This window comes from Monopterus albus, unplaced genomic scaffold (genome assembly GCF_001952655.1).
Source record: "Monopterus albus unplaced genomic scaffold, M_albus_1.0 scaffold309.1, whole genome shotgun sequence".
Taxonomy (NCBI): domain Eukaryota; kingdom Metazoa; phylum Chordata; class Actinopteri; order Synbranchiformes; family Synbranchidae; genus Monopterus; species Monopterus albus.
Genome location: NW_018128189.1, coordinates 422,962 through 443,270, shown reverse-complemented (window position 1 = coordinate 443,270; position 20,309 = coordinate 422,962). Strand labels below are relative to the sequence as shown.

At 40.7% G+C, this 20,309-nt stretch overlaps 1 protein-coding gene and 1 long non-coding RNA gene across 2 annotated transcripts; one reads left to right on the top strand and one right to left on the bottom strand.

Moving 5' to 3' along the window:
- On the bottom strand, positions 1 to 11,030 carry LOC109973889 (uncharacterized). Its single transcript, XR_002276892.1, has 4 exons — positions 10,768 to 11,030; positions 2,802 to 2,884; positions 2,290 to 2,370; positions 1 to 19 (listed from the first exon to the last, which is right to left on the bottom strand). It is a non-coding gene; the product is annotated as an uncharacterized LOC109973889 (long non-coding RNA).
- Positions 11,031 to 12,382: 1,352 nt separating this feature from the next.
- LOC109973887 (V-type proton ATPase subunit e 2-like) lies at positions 12,383 to 20,046 on the top strand. Its single transcript, XM_020623757.1, has 4 exons — positions 12,383 to 12,594; positions 13,419 to 13,466; positions 15,624 to 15,749; positions 17,165 to 20,046. Exons 1-3 carry the CDS (start codon positions 12,491 to 12,493, stop codon positions 15,715 to 15,717), a joined length of 246 nt encoding a protein of 81 aa, XP_020479413.1. The 5' UTR covers positions 12,383 to 12,490; the 3' UTR covers positions 15,718 to 15,749; positions 17,165 to 20,046.
- Positions 20,047 to 20,309: the final 263 nt, after the last annotated feature.

Below are 20,309 nucleotides of genomic sequence, written 5' to 3'. Positions count from 1 at the left end.
TCTTTCGCTCTTTTTGCCTCTGAAACAAGAACATGAACATGGTGGCTGTGCGATGGTACAGGGACAAGTATGGGCACAGGCAGAGGTGTCAAAAGTGAGAACATGGGTGGGAACAGTTATGAATTAGGGATGGGAAGTGATTTTCTAATAATCAGCAGCGCGGTGTTTAGTGCTGTCGCCTCACAGCAAGAAGGTTCCAGGTTCAAGCCCCGGCCGACCCGAGGCCTTTCTGTGTGGGTTCCCTCTGGGTACTCCAGCTTCCTCCCACAGTCCAAAGATATGCAGCTTAGGTTGACTTAGGTGAGTCTAAATTGCCCGTGGGTGTTTATCTACATGTCAAACCTGTGACAGACTAGTGGCCTGTCCAGGCTGGACCCTGCCTCTCAGGCCAAGGTCAGCTGGGATTGGCATTTGTTCACCAGAGTGTATGGTCCCATCAAGAAAAAACATTGCAGTACAATGGAATAAACTGTATAATGATAATGCATGTAGGTTGTGCAGTCGTCTGACAAGTATTGAAACGGCGTCTCTGACCACGACTGCATCATATGTGACAATCACCTGCCATTATATAAGCAAGTGGAAAACACTGGGTGCTGCTCTTCAGACTAAAGCAAAGCCAGTGTTACACCAAAATCTGTGACCACAGGGGGGCTCCGCTGCACATTTTATCATTAGTTGTGTCGACAGTGAGCCAGAAGAAGAGCGTGTACAGCCCATCAGAAATGGTGCCCTCTGTAGTATTGGCTGTGATGATCGCAAATAAGAGCAAATGTGTGCAAAATGATTATGAGAGGAAGACAGAGCTGCAAAAACAATGTTTTAATCAGTTATTGTACAGGTACAGTAAGGTCACATAGTATTCTGATGGGAAATGGTGACCAGGGTTTTACTGGTTCTCTGTTCATCCCATACTTGAAAGCCTTTGCCTAAATGAAGGAGAGAGGTTGGCAACGCAGCAGAAAACATTTTGTTGGTGACTGACAAATGTTTTTCAGGTAGAGTAACATGTAATGACTAACATACCCCAATGAGCCGTTTCTTCAGATAGTCTTTAATATTTCCTTACAGTAAGTAACAAATTTCATTTTCTTTACACTGACATATACTATGTTTGGAGCGATTAACATGATCAACCAAAGTTAATGGTCTCTTCCTTGATAGAAAACTAACCTTCACTTCTGCTCTATATATCCACCGGTCACATAGACCAGGCAAACAGTGGCAGACCAATCGCAGCAGTAGAAGCTGAAGCAGTATGGCTACATGATGGTAAAAATCTGTCATTTATACTGTGAAACAAATCGCTTAACATTACCATAAGAGTGTAGACCTGACTCGGACTAGTTTACAGACACGCTCTTCTTCTGGCTCACTGTTGATGCAACAAATGATGAAAATGTGCAGCTGTGGCCACAAAATCTAACGGGTAACAGATTTCGGTGCAACAGCTGAGCGGCATGTTGCCAAAAACCTGGTGAATGTGCTTCCCACCGCCACAGATCACTGGGAACTTACAGGTAAAGTCACAGCATGCACACAGCACGTTAGCAATATGAGGCTATGGCGTGTCTGTGTGTGTGTGTGGGTGGTGGCGGTGGAGGTTTCCCTGTGAATATCAGATAGCATTTTAGCTTTACATGCCCGGCCCTGTTATGAGTAGGGTGTTGTAAAATGCACGGAAACAGAGGAGAAGGGAAATACAGAGAAAAAGGTGTGTTGACAGGTGGAGCAACGGGTGACATGAGTATAAGGGTGTGGTAACAGGTGCAATGATGTGTGGAATGTAGCAAACATTTATTTTAGTTAGCAGATGAGTCACAGACAAATATTTAATTCAGTTTTATTTGTATAGCGCCAAATCACAACAAAAGTCATCTCAGAACACTTTACACAGTAAGGTCTAGATCTTATTGCTACTACAACAGAGAAAAACCCAACAAATCCCACTTGAGCAAGTACCTGGCGACAGCGGGGAGGAAAAACTCAGATGTGAGCTGCAACATGAACCACAGAACTCAACTGACGTTGCTAATAAGGGGATATTCCAATTCACCCACTTGTTTCTGATGATGTTCAGTTCATATAGAAATTACATCTGGACAAAGTCAGACTGACTGTGACAATACCACAAGACAAATAAGATTTTATTGCATCTAAACTGTTAACAAAGTTAACATCTGTTCTTCTGAGCAGAGCTGCTGTTTAAAGAATTATTTCCATGTTTTGGTACCAGTCCATCTGTACTGGTACATGTAAAACATATCAAACTGGTGTCTTTTTACTCACCTTCCTTTTAGCTCTCCTCCTCTCAGCCCTCCTCCTTGCTCTCTCTTCATTATCCCAGCCATCCTCATTGTTCAGTGAGGCCTACTCAAGACATACACACACAGTATTTAGTTGACAGATGCTCATGCTTACATAACAGCCACCACACCTAAACTGGCATGCCCATAAAATGGCTTAACTTCAGAATTGCTGCTGAAGTTCTTTAATTGTAGAGACAGAGAACATATTTTAAGATAAATGTCTTCTGTGAAAAATGTTGTATGCCTGGAGAAAGGCTGGCACCATCTGAACAAATCTCCATGAAGCCAGAGTTTGATCCAGCATCTAGTGGCCATTAATGATACTGCACCTCAAGGCACCTCAGCACCAAGTTCAGCTTTATGAGACATCAGAAATGTGTTTGTACACTACCCTACAAGTTTATTTAGCTCTTTTTTTTTTTTAAATCAACAGAAGTGCAGCATGTCTACAACTGGTGGCATAGTTTACACACTACAGAAATCTCTGTTCACCTGAGATAATCCTTGGTCTTTTCTTTTGTTGGCTGGATCAGGAAGTCCATCCTGAACCTCCATCTCCTCCTCACCTGTCCCATCTAAAAACAAATAGATTTTTATTATGTCAGTGTTTTGCTGTAAGGGATGAGACAAGCTTCAACATGGAGAGACAGACATCCCTTCTACTGATGCCAGTTTCTCTGACATTAGGTTTAAATGCACCCTTTTAAAACTGACACCTCACCGTGTTTCTATGTTTGTGAATGTTGCCTCGCAATGCCCCACTGTCGCTCCCCATGCAAAACTAGACAGGAGCCCTCGTGGCAGCTTTTGATTGGGCGGTGTAGAGGAAAACAAGGGGGTGATCTAATATGTGCTGTGTCTTATGAGTAGTGTCAGTCAGGACTGCTCTATAAACTGAGAGGACTTAACTTTGCCAACGCCTACTGCAGTTCACCCTTTATTTGTTTAAACTGAAAAACATGCAAATGACAAAAGGAGGTTTTTGTTTTTTCTTTGCATCCGTTTCTGGTACTGTGTAAACTACTGTTAGCAGAACAGATGGTACAGTAAGTGGAATAAACCACATGACAAAACCCATTTTATCTTGTTTGTTCAACTTTAATGTGTCCACAAGTAGTAAAGCAATTTCAGCCAAGCAGCTTTTGCTGCATGTTACCATGGTTCCACGCAAGTGTGTGCTGAAAAGAGGAAATCTAGCCTCCCCTCATACCACACTAAGAGGTTGCCATGCCAGAAATATCCAGAGGGTCTCTGGATAGTAGTAGTGTTCAGGTGCCCAGAGGCATTCCAGAAACACTGCACAGAGAAATAACTCGCAGGACCAAAGAAAACTTTACCAACCAGTCTTTTTGGTAAAACCCAGCTGATTCAGCCATTATTTACAATCAGTGGTTCTCTGCTGGACATGTATGAGCTGCCCAGTGATAGTATCAGTTGATGATATCCCTTGGGTTGAGACAGCTTCATCAAAAATAGACTCAGTATCAGTACGAATTTCTCTCATTTCCCTCAGTTACAAGCTAAATCCGGCTTCCACAGAGCTGCTTTTGCCATTCGTTGCTGGTTAGAAACTTTGGACTACAGTGTGCGTCTCTGCAAGACATTTTGTGTTACTCTGGTAATATTGTGTGTGTGCCTGGTATTACTCGCACTGTGAGGACTCAACCAGAAACTAGTCCCCACTGTGTAAATAATTGAAATTTTGGGTGTCAAACTTGGTTTGGGTTAGGATTAAGCAAGCTAAGGCTATACTTAAGGTGAGTCTCTAGGAAATGAATGTAAAATCCCGACGATGAATGAAAACAAATGTGTTTACATAGATATATTTGTTTTATTCCTAACCTTTCTGGCTTGACTGTACACACAGATGGTGACAATTAAAAGGAAAAACCAGAATAAACGAGTGGTCTCTTCCAGGAAGACAGTGGCCCCATCCACAGGGCACGAGGGGACACTGAACGGTTTGAAGAGGATAAACACGATGTGAATCATATGCTGTTGTTTTCGCAGTCATCAGAACCCAGGTGAACAGCTATGGGGGAAGTTGGAGCGACGTGTTAGACAAGCGTCTCCACCACCATCATCACAACACCACATGAGGGAACATCTGCTGGAATAACGGTGTTCATCCCTCCAGGTGAGTTCAGAGACCTGGATAGACGGTGCCAAGGTGAAGCTGTTCTGGTGGCACGTGGTGGCCCAGCTCCTCACTGGGACACTGTATGTTGGGTTGTCCCTTCATTTGTCGCCTGTCTATTTTCATTAAAATTGGTCAAAAAGCTATGAAGAAAAAAAAATCTAAAACAGTATCAAATTAACTCCTGAAACATTTTTTTGAATTCACTCTTAACCTCTTTAAACGGTAAATGTAAACAGGTTAATGAGGCATTAATACTAATTAAAACTGGGGAAAAGCTACTTTAGGAGCTGTTCAGGTTTTGTACAATCAACATGCAAAAAAAGATGGAATAAAAGATTGTTGTTGCCTCTCTCCACCCCCTCTGCATTTGTCCTTAACTAGAAAACCAAAGAACCATCCTGGGAGTGAAATCTATAGCCTGAGGAACAATATGTTTGATGTACCGTTAAATCTCTGCAGCAAAATGAAGGCAGCTTGAGTGTTTGTCAAAATGCTAATAGGAATATGTGTAACTCAATTATGCAGCAATGTTGTGTGTGTGGCGAGTGCCAGCAAGCCGTAAAAAGCTTTGAGGGGTTTCATCAGAGGCAACCAATGTCTTCCTGTTTGTGTTCAGTTTGTCTGTGGAATTTTCTCCCTGCACAAAACTAAGCATTGCTGAATATGTTCAGTGCCCCACCTACTTTCTGCAGCTGGTTGCTTCCATTCTGGAAACAAACACGTATGCTCTCACCGCAATAAAAGAAACAAGGCTTCAGCTCAGGAGTTTAGTCTGGGAGCACACAAGGAAGAACAGATTCCTTATCTCATCAGTCTGCTGCACAAAACTATGAAGCTCACTGTTCTCATGAGGAGCCAAGACATCCTTGACACGTAGCCACATTTTTACCTCAACTGTTATTCAAACCTTCTTTTAACTATATGTGAAAAGCTGGTGGGAAACCTCCTTTACTTGATTTCATCTCCATCTTTGGTTGTAAACACGCATTGCTATGGATTTTTATAGGTTCTTACAAATTGTTTTGCACTAAAAGAAGAAAACTTATGATGTTAAAGCTTGATAAATTCTTTGTTTTCTGATACCAACATACATCAATGTTCACTGTACCTGGTAAAGAGTTTTCAGTGCAACAAATATAAAGTTTGTCATCAGCAGGCAACAACCTGCACTGCTTTTATAGAATAAAACATGCTGATGGAGAGAAACAGTTTCACATTATGGATAAATGATATAAAAAGTACTTTGTGTGGGTATACGCTACAATCTCAAGCCAACATTCCTTTTCCTCAAACACAAGCTTCTGGCAGATGAAAGATGTAGAGAGAAAACTCTGTCCAGGAACAGATTATCTACTCAGAAATGATCTGTTTAGCATTAAGCAGTGTTGGGGAAACTACAGTGTAAGCTACCAGTTAGCTCACACTGGAAGAAGTTTAACTACAACAAAGCTACTCTAGGGAGAAATCGAGTTTGATTAACTAAAGCTACTTAGAAAAAGTAACTCAAACTACTTTGTAAAAAAAGAAAATAAAAAACTTGACAGTGTACATATGATAGTCAGGCTGTTGCCAGGTTTGATTTGATCATGTGACTCATTTGCATAAAGCTTAGGTTCATAATATTTACTCAGACTTAAAAAAACAAAAACAAAAACAACACCGTGGAAACACTTACAGCATCTACGAAGGACAACAAAAAAAATGATTCAGCAGGTTCCCACATGCAGAAGACAGGATGTCAAGTTTTGATCCCTGTTAAGGCAGTTAGCAGTTTTCTCAAAAATCCCAAATGTCAGTGCAAAAAAAAAAAAAAAAAAAAAAAGGTTCAGGGACAAAAGATAACAAGAGATGTATTACTGTTTGATACGAAAACCACCTGTGGTGAACTCTGGTTAATGCTGCCAGGGAGGGTGGCAGGTTCCTCCCCTCCTTCCTCTTGTTCAAACACACACCCATGTTAAAACACACACACACACCTCACCCTGCCTTCACTTTGTCTTTGTTACCTTATTACAGACAGATTATGTACATACATTTGGGGAACACAGAGAATTGTTATACTTTTGTAGTTTATTCAAAACACAATGTCAGTGAAAACCCTGAACATGCCAATAACTTCTAACTATGTTCACACCAAACTGGAACAAGACAGAAACCTACAATGCCATTATTTTGCATAAAAATGCAGTTCTTCAAGGATGGTTATGTTTTCAAATAAAAGTTTTTACTCAAATACTGGCTGTGAGTGCAACCAAAATGAAGGCTGGCCCCAGACAGAGGCTATAAAACAGCTACACAGTTTCTCCAACAGAAGTAGTTCTCACACACTGTTTGCCGTTTTAGTGAGAGTCAATATTTCCTGTAGCTGCTTCCTAAAACAAGTCTTCCAGGAAATTGAAGGAATTATGCTGCTGATCTGCTGGGAGGCTTTTAATTTAAAATAATAATTGTTTATAAAACAGAGTGGCTTATGTGTTTCCAAACTGTGGGAAATAATGGTCATGTTGTGCAGTGTTAGGGATCAGCCAGATCTTTACACATCTTATGATAAATTGTCAGTACAGTTATGAAAGCCTACAAAAAACTAAAATACTATAATGGTTTGTGTGAAACAGTGCATCTGACATTTCTCTTTGAAGGTTTATGTCATAGTTCATAAAATACAACCTTCAATCATTTTCTCATGTTTGTGGAGTTTCATCTGTGCACAGTTATAGATGCATGTTGCGTTTCCATATCTTCAGGGGGCATTACCTTGACCTACAGTCATTTCCTGGAGACACAGCCTAACCTTACCCTGCTTAACTCTAACTTTACCCTAAATCATCATTCTAAATGTAATATAAAGTTTTGAAGACTTGCTTTTTGTCCCCACAGTGTGACTGTGTAAACAGGTTTATGTCCCCGCAACATGATTAACAGCAGGCCCCACACAGCACAGAAGTTTAAAACAAATTAAATACACATAAAAGTACAGGCAGACAAACTCCCAATGACTCAGCAGATTTGTGCTGAAACAAGACGGCCAACCTAAACTCCTCAGCTGTGCTGAGATCACACCAGGTCACCTGACATGTATGAAGCTCCGCTAACTTTTACCAAACTGCAGATAAACTTGTGCATCTCTGATTTTCATTATTTTTTCTCCATGCTTTCAAAAATCATTAAAGGGTATGAGGGACACATTACTTTATTTCAGTGAGCACTGTGCAACAGATCAATTTATGGTGTTTTTCCTAGGATTTCAGCTGAATCTCACTGAACTCACTGGGGGGGAGAATGTTAAAGTTAAATATAGAAAATGTGGCATTTGAAACTGTTGATTTGTGAAGGATGTACCCAAACTTCATCCATTGATAAACAGAGATGCTGACTGAGTTACAGCAATGCATCTTTAAAACAGGTCATGTGAAATAATGATGGTTGAAAGCTTGCAAAAAGATAAGTAGAGCCTGAGTCAAAACTCAGTAAATTCACCGATCATAGTCGATTAGTATCTCATGGCTTTTAAAGCCCATGAAAGTAACAATTGTCAATGCAGCAATGAATGAGATAAAACAGCCGGTTTTCCCACAATTAACGGTTTTTAAAAACTGCTACACCTTTATATAGTAAGACATTAAATATTGTGGAAAACTCTGCCAAAATATATTAGTCAACTCAGTGACCACAATCAAGCATTGATCGAGAAGCAACACCTGTCATACTGCTAGAAGTTTCTAAAAAATGTTAAGCTTATGATGAAGACCATGGGATGCAGGTGAACGCTCCAAAAAAAGCTAATACGTCAAGATTATTCCCTTAACCCATTTCCAGTCAAGAATTATAGTAACCTACCCATGCACAGTGATCACTGACGTCTGTATTCATGCTAAGAATTGTGGGATATCTGCAGACTGATTCCTCTGAGGGTTTTTTTTTTCTTCACATAAAAAAAAAAAAAAAAACGAGTGCATATGGCGTGAGGAGATAAAGTGAGGGCAAGGCAAAGAGCATGTTGTACCAGAGTGAGACAGTTCAAAGACACAAGGGTTTGATGAATACGGTTGGAAACTGACAAATTTATGTTTGGAAGAAACAAATGAGAGGAAGTGCTCAGGATGTAGGCGATTGTTTAACCAGAACCTGAAATATCTCTAGCTGCCAAAGCCACGCTGGAAGCAGCAAAGGTCCAAATGTAATGGTTTTTAAAGGATGCTACAGCATACTGTCATCAATCTCTTCAGTTGCTACTGATTTCTGCTAGCTTTGTGTAACACTTTTATATAAACAAAATAACTTGTGTATTTCGGTTCAAGGGCACATGCACTGATTACACATTAGGAGCGCTCCGTTTACTGTCAGCATCTTAACAGATGTACTCTGTAACAGGCTACATTAGCCTAAAGGTTTTCTCGTGTTCACAGCCAAGAACATTTTTACTGTTACTATAACTGGCTTCCTGTACATTACACTGCTAACCAGAAGACTACTCCAAGTTGTCATTTTTATCCACAGCAAATACACAAGTTTCTATCAGCAGACGACTTCAGTAGGATTGTTTTGCTCCAGTGCATCTCACGAAATCCAAATCAGACCTCTGACATGGTATGAAGTAATAAAATTAGTATATTAGCCAATATTTTAAGCTTTTTGGATGACACATCAAATATGTCCGTTGTTGTGCGAGATGGCAACTCTGCTCTTTTCTCACAATAATTCATTTTATTTCATAAAAGGGTGTCACATATTTGTTTAGGGGAAAGTGGCTAACATCTGCCATAAACTCACTTTAAGTCATTTACACAAACATGGTTCTTTGATAGAGTAGCTTTTCACAGGTTTCAGTCAAGGAACATATTTAAAGCATCTCCCTTTAGCCTCACTGTAATATTCAGCTCTATATATTTGAACAGCTGACTTGTTTTTAGAAACAAAGTTTATGTAGCACTAACCTTTGGTTTGCTTGAGATAGTCAAGCTTTAACCTTCATTAAAGGAAGGCCAGTTATTTTTAATCAGGCTTAACAATGTAAGAGTCATACAGCACAAATGCATTTGCGGTTCAACTAGTTGCTGTACATTCTTGAGTGCACAGCTCATTTGCCAGTCACATTGTTTGGTGTGATGACCTGCAGCAACCAGAGTCTGTGGCCACCTATTAAACACCAACGCAACTGAAATCTGATCATTTGTAGTAATTATCAAAGTAAACAAACCACAGAAACCCAAAATAAAAACAAAATAAAGGGCTGACCTGCTTTTTGGAGATGATGTAGTTCTGTTGGCTTCACTGGGCCGTGACCTCCAACATGCACTGGGGTGTTCAAGTATCCTGGTCTTGTTCACAAGCCAGAAGGCAAAGCTCAAATGTACCAGTTGATTTATGCATCAGCCCTCACCTATGGTCATGAGCTTTATGGAAATGAGATAAATCTAAGTAGCTGAAATGAGTTTCCTCCGTAGGGTCGCTGGACCCAGCCTTATAGAGATAAGGTTGGGGTTCAGACATCCCAAGGGACCTAGAGCCATCACTCCTTCATATCACAAGGAGTCAGTGGAGAATGCCTGCTAGGTGTCTGCCACCGTAGGTTTTCCAGGCATGCACAACTGGGAGGAGGCCTTGGGGTAGACCCTGAATACACTTAGAGAGATTAGCTCTCATCTAGTCTAAGAACAGCTCAAGGTCCCCCAGAAGGAGCTGGAGACGGGGACATCTGGGCCACCCAGCTTGGCCTGTTGCTGCCAGCATCTATACTCCCAGCCTACTTGTTGGGCACGTAGAATCCAGGTTTCATGGTAAATAATTTAATGCTATGTTAAACAAGAATATATTCATCATTACCCTGACTGTACTACACATTTTATATAAATAAATATGGCTTTTAAAGTCTGACATTTAACAAACTACCATATCAACGCAGTAGTTTGACCAAATGAAAAGCAAAATAAAGTAAAACAACTTTTGTCAGGCTAATTAAAGAGATTTTTAATCATTTTAGCATTATTATTATTATTGTTGTTATTAGGCATTTGCTGTGTTGTATTTGGTAGAAGTTGGAGTGTCTACAACATTTCCATTCAAGCTCAGTGTATAGTTAGCGTTAGCTACCGTAGCCTACCTGGTGACGGATTTACTCATCTGTCAAACGTTATTTAGAGGTTTCATTTATTGTTTTTACATGGGGTAATTAGTGCTATCACAAGCTGGAATACCGTTACTTTGAGATTATTTATTACTTTTAAATCACAGCTAACGTCCACATAACCACCGGCGTCACCAGCTTATCTGACCGAAAAACCAAAAGTTGATAAGAGACTGACTGGCAGTTGTACTCACCGCCGCCTAAGCCCAGCAACCGGCAGATGTCTCTGGTGAACTTCATCAGGTTTTACCGTCCAACATTATCAGCACACATTCAACTGTCACAGCCTTCAAGACGACACGTTTTCAGTGTTCACTCAGCGCTGACAACTCCCCGGTGAAGCTACCGGTCCTTGGCATTGGCAAATACCGCCCGCGGGTCCTCCTCCGGCTGTCCAGTCACCACTATCCAGCTAACAGCCATTACGTCAAATGCAACTTCCGGAAGCCGCTTTCAACAATAAAACAGTGACGCACACAATTTAAATGTGCCTGGCGATGGGGACCATCAAAATAAAACCACCAAAGTATTGAAATTAACCTTGTGGTCAAACTTTCAATGTAGTTTAATATTAAACATGATTTAGAATTTAAAGAATAAATGTAATTATTAACTTTTCTAAATAAAATGTTGCTCTTTCCGTCTTTGATTGATTTTTCTGCACTTTTATTTATTAAACTGGGAACCAGTTATCAGCATACTGTCTGTCACTGGACTGAAACAATATTTTAATCTTTTGTCGAGTTGAATTTCGTTTTATTTTGCCTATTGTTTTATTGTTACTGCAGTGAAGCTATGCTTTAATATTTGTATTGCTTGGCCTATCTATTATACGAATCAAGTGACCTTGATAAGAAATAACCTGAGAACAACAGGCTAAGTCATTTGGTATTTCCTGGCAAGCTGACCCACTTAAAACTGGAAAACAGTGGTCTCTGGTCAGGATGGAGTGAATATTTGTGGGTAAACTATCATGAACAGCAGGAAATTACACAAAGACTGCAGACTGACATTTGTCCAATACTGCACTGTCATGGCATAAATCCTTTAAATTGTTTTCTCTGTGATTCATGTGACAATCCCAGAGAACACAGGACCCCAAGTAAATGTCCACCAATTTTATTTAATCTATCCATTATCATATGCTGTAGTCTGGGCGATGGTGCATTATACCTTCACATTTTGTTATTTCCAGGCAATTGAATATATTTTATAAATCACTGATAGCCTACATGTTGAATGCATTTGTTATAAGTTTTGGATGGAATATTAGAAAATGGCCTACACCAGGGTAATACTGAGTCTGACAAGCAGTAAATGGCTCTTTAGGGTACATATAGAAATTTTAATGAATAGGCTACTTCTAAACATTTGGCATTGCCACAGGTTTAGGCTACTTTAATGCTATGTGAAGACACTGGTCACATATTTCAAAATGCACACAGCACTGTATGTAACTGAAAAAGCAACCCAAGACCCTAACTCTGTCAGCTCACAACTCTTGTAAAACTAAAAAGATGGCAATTAAAAATGCCGGTACTAAGTGCAAGAGTGTGCTTTGTGTCGTTTGTATTTCCTTTACCCTGTTCGGTAAAACAGGAGATGATCAGAAAATGATGGCTCAAAGTAGATGAAGCTGGAGGAAAAAAACAAAACAAAAAAAAACAATGCTTGCCTGCCGATGCTGCCACAAACACGCATCCAATCCCGTTTACTGTAACACTGATAGGCAGCTAGCTTCACCAATCGGAAACATGTTCCGTATGGATTTGTACCAATCAAACAACGCATCGGCTAAGTGGGCGGGAACATAACGGAAGAGACGGACTGGCTCAGCAGCCATTGATGCGCTTTATTTCTAAGGCAACAAACCGACATTAATTCTTCCATCTCTGCGCTTTTCTGTGGAATCAAATCATGGTTTCTCACTCTCTCGCCTTACCGATGATCTGCTTCACCACGTTATGGGCGCTGGTGGGGGTCGTAGCCCCGTTTTTAGTGCCCAAAGGACCCAACCGGGGGTAGGTGGTTGAGCTACTGTTAATTGGCTGCAATTAACTGCGATTCATTTAGCATTTCCTTTTATTTTCCACATTTACATTCAAATTATGGTTATTCATTACTCAGTGTTTATTCTGTACTCAGCTGCATAGTATCTTTATAAATACGCGAGCTGCTCTTGCTCATGTGATGGAGGCCCTGCGCGTCATCTTTCCATCCATCCACTTTCCTTCCGTCCATCCCTCCCTCTCTCTCTCTCTCTCTCTCTCTCTCTCTCTGGGAAGTGACAACCAGCATTTTGTAAACAATTTAATCAATGATGAATGTCATTTTTTTTGTGAATCCAGTGAAGTAAATACCTAAAAATCGTAGTTTTCATTAGATATATATAAATTCTTTCGGTGCAGTATTTTCATAAAGCAGTCTTTCTCACCTGTCTGCAACATTGCCCATAAATTAATAATGTTACCAGCATACTACCAACTATTGTAAGCTCAAAAACCTTGGTGTGAAATATGTATATTAATAATAATAATAATATACAGTACTAAACATGGCTGTCACATCACATACAGATGTGATATTTGTTAAATTATCGAAATAAGTTCACCCCCACTGAGTTACATTATTTTAATCTTTTATCATAAAAATAGTTTTTCCCCCAAACTGTGTGTTATTGGGTCTTTCAAGGTTTATGTTGTTATAGATTGAATTTTAGCCATAACAACAGTGAACTGCTACATATCAATATGACATTTTGTCACTGTATGGAGAGATGATTATTCAGTCTGATTTAGTGCCTGTTTGGACACGTGTGTGATGGACTTTCTCTGCTCTCTGACAGCGTGATTGTCACCAGTCTCATCCTCACAGCGATCTGCTGCTACCTGTTGTGAGTAGAAACCTGGCTCTTCTGTGGTGTGAAGCTATTGTCATTTTGCATGTTGATGCGACTTTGCTGCACTGACCTGCTACTCTGATTACACATTGCACATAAAATATTCCCTCTAACCATTATGAGGGACCAGTGAGTGTAGCTTTACATTAAGATGTTTGCTTTTTCAATTAAAACAGTTTCTGCTATCCAGAAAAACAAATTACTATTAGAATTTAAAACCCAGAAGCGCTACTGCTCCTCCTGAAGCATCGGCCAAGTGACAGATCTGCACAGTAGATGAAAGAGAAATGGCAGATTTATGGAGCAGAGGATATGTGGTGAAAGAAACCAGTTCCAGCAGGCTCATGGACACAAAACCTGGTCATAAAACCGAGGTCTATCGCCATGAATTTTCTGCAGTTTCAAATCAAACAAGTTAACCTAAAACAGCCTGATGAAGACAAGGCGTAGGAGATACTGATGGATGTGCACGCAGATCATCAGTCTACCACCAGGGGGAGCCCACGCTCCTCCACAGTGTCAATAACCCTTCACTAACTATGGAAATGTAGTGTGCTCTGTTTTATCTTTTTTATAATTATGTACCTGGGTGAGCAGGGGTGAGCTCAAATGGAGGCAGAGGCACAAAAACCATCTAGAAATTTTAATAATAAATTTAATACACTACCAGTCAAAGGTGGGACAGTTTCCCCATTCAATTCACTGGGAAAGTGTGTCCAAAACGTTGATGCAGAGTATTTTGTAGTACTTTTGTCTCATGTATTCTCATACTGTCTGTTTTGTCTTCATACACTAATACAAATTTGCAAAATAAACCTAGAACAAGCTGTATTAGCATGGAATCATGTTACACGAAAACTACTGCTGCCTTTACTGTTAACATTATGTTGTATTTTTGCTTCATTTAAAGCCCATTAATTGAAAAGTCCAGCATTTTACAACTTGGATCTATAATGTAATGAAACACAACTTTAAGCCAGTTACTGACCAGTAGCACCTCTTCGTACTGTCTGGGTAGGACAACAGTGAGACAGATAAACAGTTGATATTTAACACAGACTTGTGCTTCATCTCAACACCCACCTTGAGCACCACTCAGATGAGCTTTATTCCAGATATCTTGCTGTGCTTGTGAGTTGCTGGTTCTACATAAGAAAGACAAGAAAGGCAGATAGTCATGAAGTGGAGATATAACTACACAATACATTTTAAAAAGATAAACTTCCACAAATTAGCATACAGCTTCTTACAGTCAGATTTTTTGCCATTAACAAACAATAACTCAGCACAGTACTTGAAATTACACCAATTTAAGGGCTCTTGTACACAGTAAGTGTCAGATCACATCATGGCCATGCCAGCAGCTACTAGCTTGAACTAAACAAATAAAATGCACCCTACTAAACAATAAGCAATGGAAGAAACAGGTGAAGTTATTTACAATTTTCTGTTTGTCAGTTTGTCATCAGCAGTGATACACCAGGCCCAAACTTTACCTGAAGAGCACATGGTACAGCTGACCTGTGGGTACTTATGAGCTGGTGCTAGGTGCCCAACAATATGCCTGACTCAAGGGCTGGTAAATAGAGAAGGTTAAACTCATCTTTGCCATTTTCCTAATACTTATATGTTACTATAGCTTTGTTCTTATGATCATCATTCCCGAGGTTGACTCTGCCTTACAATGCCCAGTGGGGCTAAAGAGCTACAGGCCTTAAAACGGTTTGTTAGAGTAACAAGAGCTTCATTTAAACCGTCCACATGACGCCTTGTTATGTGTGATTTCACAGCGATGATAGCCAGCTCAAAACATGCTGCGTCCACGTCAGCCTGCAGGTTGAACTCATTGGTAGCTCAGCAACGAATTGGACAATAATGTGGGATTAACAGGGTGGTAAATTAAGGTTCACTCTCATTTAGGCCTACAAATAAGTGCTTCGATAGCTGGTTAATACTGGACATGTTTGAAAGTTGGCTGAGCCTCTTGTGTCTTTGGTGTTTTTGGACTCGTTTCTGTGTAGTGCTGATGTCTGCAGAGAAAAGTTTTAGCGTTTCTGTGTAGTGCTGATGTCTGCAGCAGAACTGTTATCTGAAGAGAAAAGTTTTAAAATGTGCCTGTGTATTAACACTTCTCTCTCTCCCTGTTCTCAGCTGGTTGATAGCCATCCTGGCCCAGACCAACCCTCTGTTCGGCCCACAGCTGAAGAATGAAACTATTTGGTATCTGCGCTACTTGTGGGAGTAAAGAAGGCAAGGTTCTCTTAACAGCACTTGAAGGTACGATCTGTGAATTAATTATAAACAAAAAGGTCACTGGCCCACAGGCTTGATTGGCAGTTTATCCACAAAGCATTGGTTCAGATGTCCAACCTTTGTCACAGTGTGCCTAGATTCCCAATAAACCATTACAAGAGCCACCAGCTCCTCAGATATGTAAAGACTGAATACAGTGCCTAAGTGTTTTCATCACCCTAAAATATACTAAAAGCTAAACAGGCTCTGGCCCAGAGCTTTACCTGCATCCACACACTGAACATTGTGCTCTGAAACAAAAGCTAACTAGAAAGAACTGAGACTGGGATTCTGTTTAAAAGTAATGAGTTGGACTCAGTATAAATCTTCAGTTATTCTGTTTCTGCGATCTCTTTTGAAAAGCTCCACAGTGTCAAGTCTGCATGTTCTCCCTGTGCCTGCGTGGGTTCTCTCCGGCTTCCTCCCTCTGTCCAATGACATGCAGCTTAGGTTGACTGGCGACTCTAAACTGCCAATAGGAGTGAGTGTGTGTGGTTGTGTGTCTCCATGTCAGCCCTGTGATAGACGGGGACCTGTCCAGGGTGGACCCCGCCTCTCAGCCAGTGTCAGCTGGGATTGGCTCCAGCCCCCCGCGACCCTTTTCAGGATAAGCGGTATAGATAATGGATGGATTATGCTAGTTTTACCATATATATTAAATTCTTCAGTTATGTATCTGCAGAGACCTTTAGGCACTTTTCACTATGTGTATCAACAATATATGTGAAAACCTTTAAGATGAGTGTCTGACTAAATTAATACTTATCTCTGTTTCACTACAATTTCTATTCACAAAGCAGCAGATCACCAAAAGGAGACTAAAGAGTGAGAAGAAATACAGGCATTTGAGAGTTAATGGGAACCATTATACTGTAGTATATTTTCTTCCCTGCTGGCTGCTCAGTTCCAGCACTTATTGCTCCTTCAGGCTGCACAGTGAAATTGCCTGTTTGCAAATCAAAACCCAGTTTTTATTCCTCAGAATGCAGTGGGGAAAAGATCCCTGCCACTAAACTGTCTGTGGTGACAGAGGTGGCACTCAGGCATGGATATTTATCAACCTTGGGGGGGGGAAAGCAGCTGGTGAAATGCAAGAAAGGGCATATGGATGATTTTTCAAAGGCATCTGCTCTGTGGTGACAGAGGTGGCACTCAGGCATGGATATTTATCAACCTTGGGGGGGGGAAAGCAGCTGGTGAAATGCAAGAAAGGGCATATGGATGATTTTTCAAAGGCATCTGCTCTGAACCACTGATTCTTTTTGAACCACACACAACTCTTGATTTTTTTTCCACAAACACTCTGATTGTCTCACATCTTTCTTTGACTGTCACAGTCAATAGTAAGAAATGATCCTGATACAGAAAATTCTTCTCTGTCTTTCTGTTTGTCTCTCTAGGACTGTGTGATGTGATGCCTCTCATCATTCCTATCCCCTGGTTTTGCTGGACTTTCTTCCAGCGTAACTTCAAACCATTAAAACGCCCACACACAGCTCCAAAATTATTGGAACATTTCCTGTGTTGCAGCATTTTGCACCTCAACACTCAGCGTTCGTTTTCTTTGCTCCTTGAGGAATATTAAGAATAATGTACAGTATCCCGAATTTAATAATTAGAGTGTATTAAGGCTGTGGGTTTCAAAACAAGGAGGACACACTCAAATTCATCTCCATTGCAGTTCACACAGTTTAATGTTAGAACCTCTAAGGATTCATGAGCAAACTGAAAATGTTTTTACATCTGACCGAAACCGTTGAAACCATGACATCATTTGTTAGTAGATTTTAATCTTGGAAATCCTAAAATACTCTGTTTGATTACACTTTGGGTTTTGTGTTGCTGCCACCAGGGAACATACATTTCTTAGTGTTTGTATTTATTTTGGCCTGTGGACACTGATGTAAGCTCACTGCAATTACCACGGTGTCCAGACAGCCTAGTTATATAAGTGTTATTATCTGTGATGTAATGGTGTGTGTGAGAGGGAGTGTGTGTGTGTGTGTGTGTGTGTGTGTGTGTGTGTGTGTGTGTGTGTGTGTGTGTGTGTGAACAGTGGACCGCGGCCATGAGAATCTCCCAAAACTGTAAAAGTGAAGAGCAATTCCCTCCACTTCAGGCCACTTCAGCATGAAACTCCCTCCTACATTCCCCTCATGCTCAACGCCACGGAGGTCCTCGTTGCCATGGTGATCTCATCGCCCAATTCAGTCCCACTCCTCTCAACCCCTTTTGATCAAATCCTGCCCATTCTCCCCTGCTTGTGTACAGAAGTACTGTAGATGTACTGTAAAGATGTGTTTGGAGTGAGGCTGCTGATAGATTTGGTGTTAGTATCCACTATTTTAAATTGCACCCCCCACCCCCATCCCATTAAACAGCACATACACTAAACCCACCATATAAACTTCACCTAATGAATTCTTTTGGGGTTTGGATGTGATCACTCAGGGCTTTTCAGTAGCAGAGAAGCAGAGAAAATAGCTGCTTTCAAATGCATTCATACAGCAGAAAACAATGCAATGAGTAATCTGTTAGAAATCCCCGTCGTACCAGAGATGGACGCCTCACACTGCCTGATCTTTGAGATTTAATGAAAGGACAGCAGTTCCCCACTATGGGGATTACTCTGCAGTTAAACCCTGGTTTGTAGCTTGTTGTTAATCAGCCTGTAAAAGTAATTGTCTTCTACACTTAGATATTCCTGGGCTTTTGAAAAACATGTACAGCATTTGCTAACTGTACTGCTCAGTACATACTGTATGTTCAGCTCTACACATGCATGTGATTTTGGAGGAGGTCGGTGTCTGTTTACGCTACCATACAACTGATAAAGGGGTCAAGGTTGTCTGCGTTGCTGTGTCAGTGCAGCGTAACACTAGCTCTTCTTGCCTGGCACAGATACACAAGCAGCAGCTAACTCAAATTAGCCACTGAACAGCAAAATGGGTTTGTTCTTCATGTCAGCCTGACCATGCAGTTACCTAATGATGGCTTTCATTGTCATGGTAGCTTAGTAGAGGACATCACCAGGATTCTAGTACTACATATTAGCATATACTGTGTTCCTTCCCTTTCTCCACTGGTCACGCTTACCTAACTAGCCTCATAAAGGCTCTGTTTTATCATTTATACACTTTTTTTTTTTACATTTGTTTTGAATAAGATGCTGGTGTGACCCACCTGCCTCCCCATCTGCCAGCCACTACCACAACTACACTTCCCTCCTCCACTTCCCTTAAAAGCTCTTCCTCCCTCCCCCTCCCTCCTCTCTAAAACCACTTTGCTTCAGCCAAAAAGAATCAAAATCAATATACAGCTACTTTTTAGAAAGACCAAATTGTGTTGTATCTTTTCCTCCTGTGGTAGCTGTGGTGGTGGCATGCATCTAAAGGAGTGTATACAACTGTGTGCTTTAATGGACCCACATCAAATGGACTGCGCTCACATGTGATTGTAGTCAAGGAAAGCTGACTGTTGCATGCTGGTATTTAGTTTCACTTCACCCAAATCCAAGTGAACTAGAGATGGTAAACAAACGTCACATGGGCTCACAGGTAGCTTTGGAGTTAGAGTTTTGGTAACATGTCACCCTGCCGGGTTAGAGATGTTGGCGTTGAAGGAGCGTTCAAACACATCTGAAAGCAGGTCCTGTAACTTCAGCTCCATGTTGTGTTAAAGTCTGTGGTGTTCCTGCCGGTGGAGAGCACATGAAGAAAAAGCTGAATATGAGCATCTGCGGTTTGCTTTCATTTCATTTTGTTCTGTCAGGCACTGCAGCGTTTAACTACTGGCTATCACGTGTACCCACAAACCCTTGTGTTTTAGGTTTCTTTCCTGTAGCTGGTTTGGATTACATTCTCAGTCCCACTCAAAACATGCTACAGTTACCTCACAGACAGACATAGTCGCATTTCCAGTGGCAGACGGCAAATGGCGTTATGCTCGCTTGAGACTCCAAACTTCATATAAACCATCCGCTCATGTGCAGCTGCGCCATAATAATAATATCAAATTCATGTTTGTCTTTTCCTTTTCTGGTGAACCTGTTCAGTTATTTTGACAACTGGCTGCTGTTTATCTGTTAAATATTCATGGTAACAAAGGTGGAGATATAGATAGATTTGTGTGTGTGTGTGTGTGTTTTAAGAGTCACCATGGTAACAAAAATCTACTAAATAACAGATCTAATTGTTGATGGAGATGAGCTCCTGTATGTGTGAATACTTCTATGTGAGTGGCATCGTATGTGAAACACCCAATAAAAATTATATGTCTCACAGTCCTACTGCATTGTTGACATTAAAAAGCCCATGGCTCATGCTTTTCCTTGTTTTCTGACTTATCTACAATGTTACAACAGTGAATTATCATCTTAGACGTGAGCTCAAAAAATGAGGTGAACGTATGTTTTAGTATTTCTATGCAGAAGCAACTCAGTTTATACACATCTCATAAACTCTCGCTCGCAAGACTTTTTCTACCAAAATAAAGTATTACATGATAGTTTAAGCATTTCCTCGAACAGTCATAATCTCCAGGCCG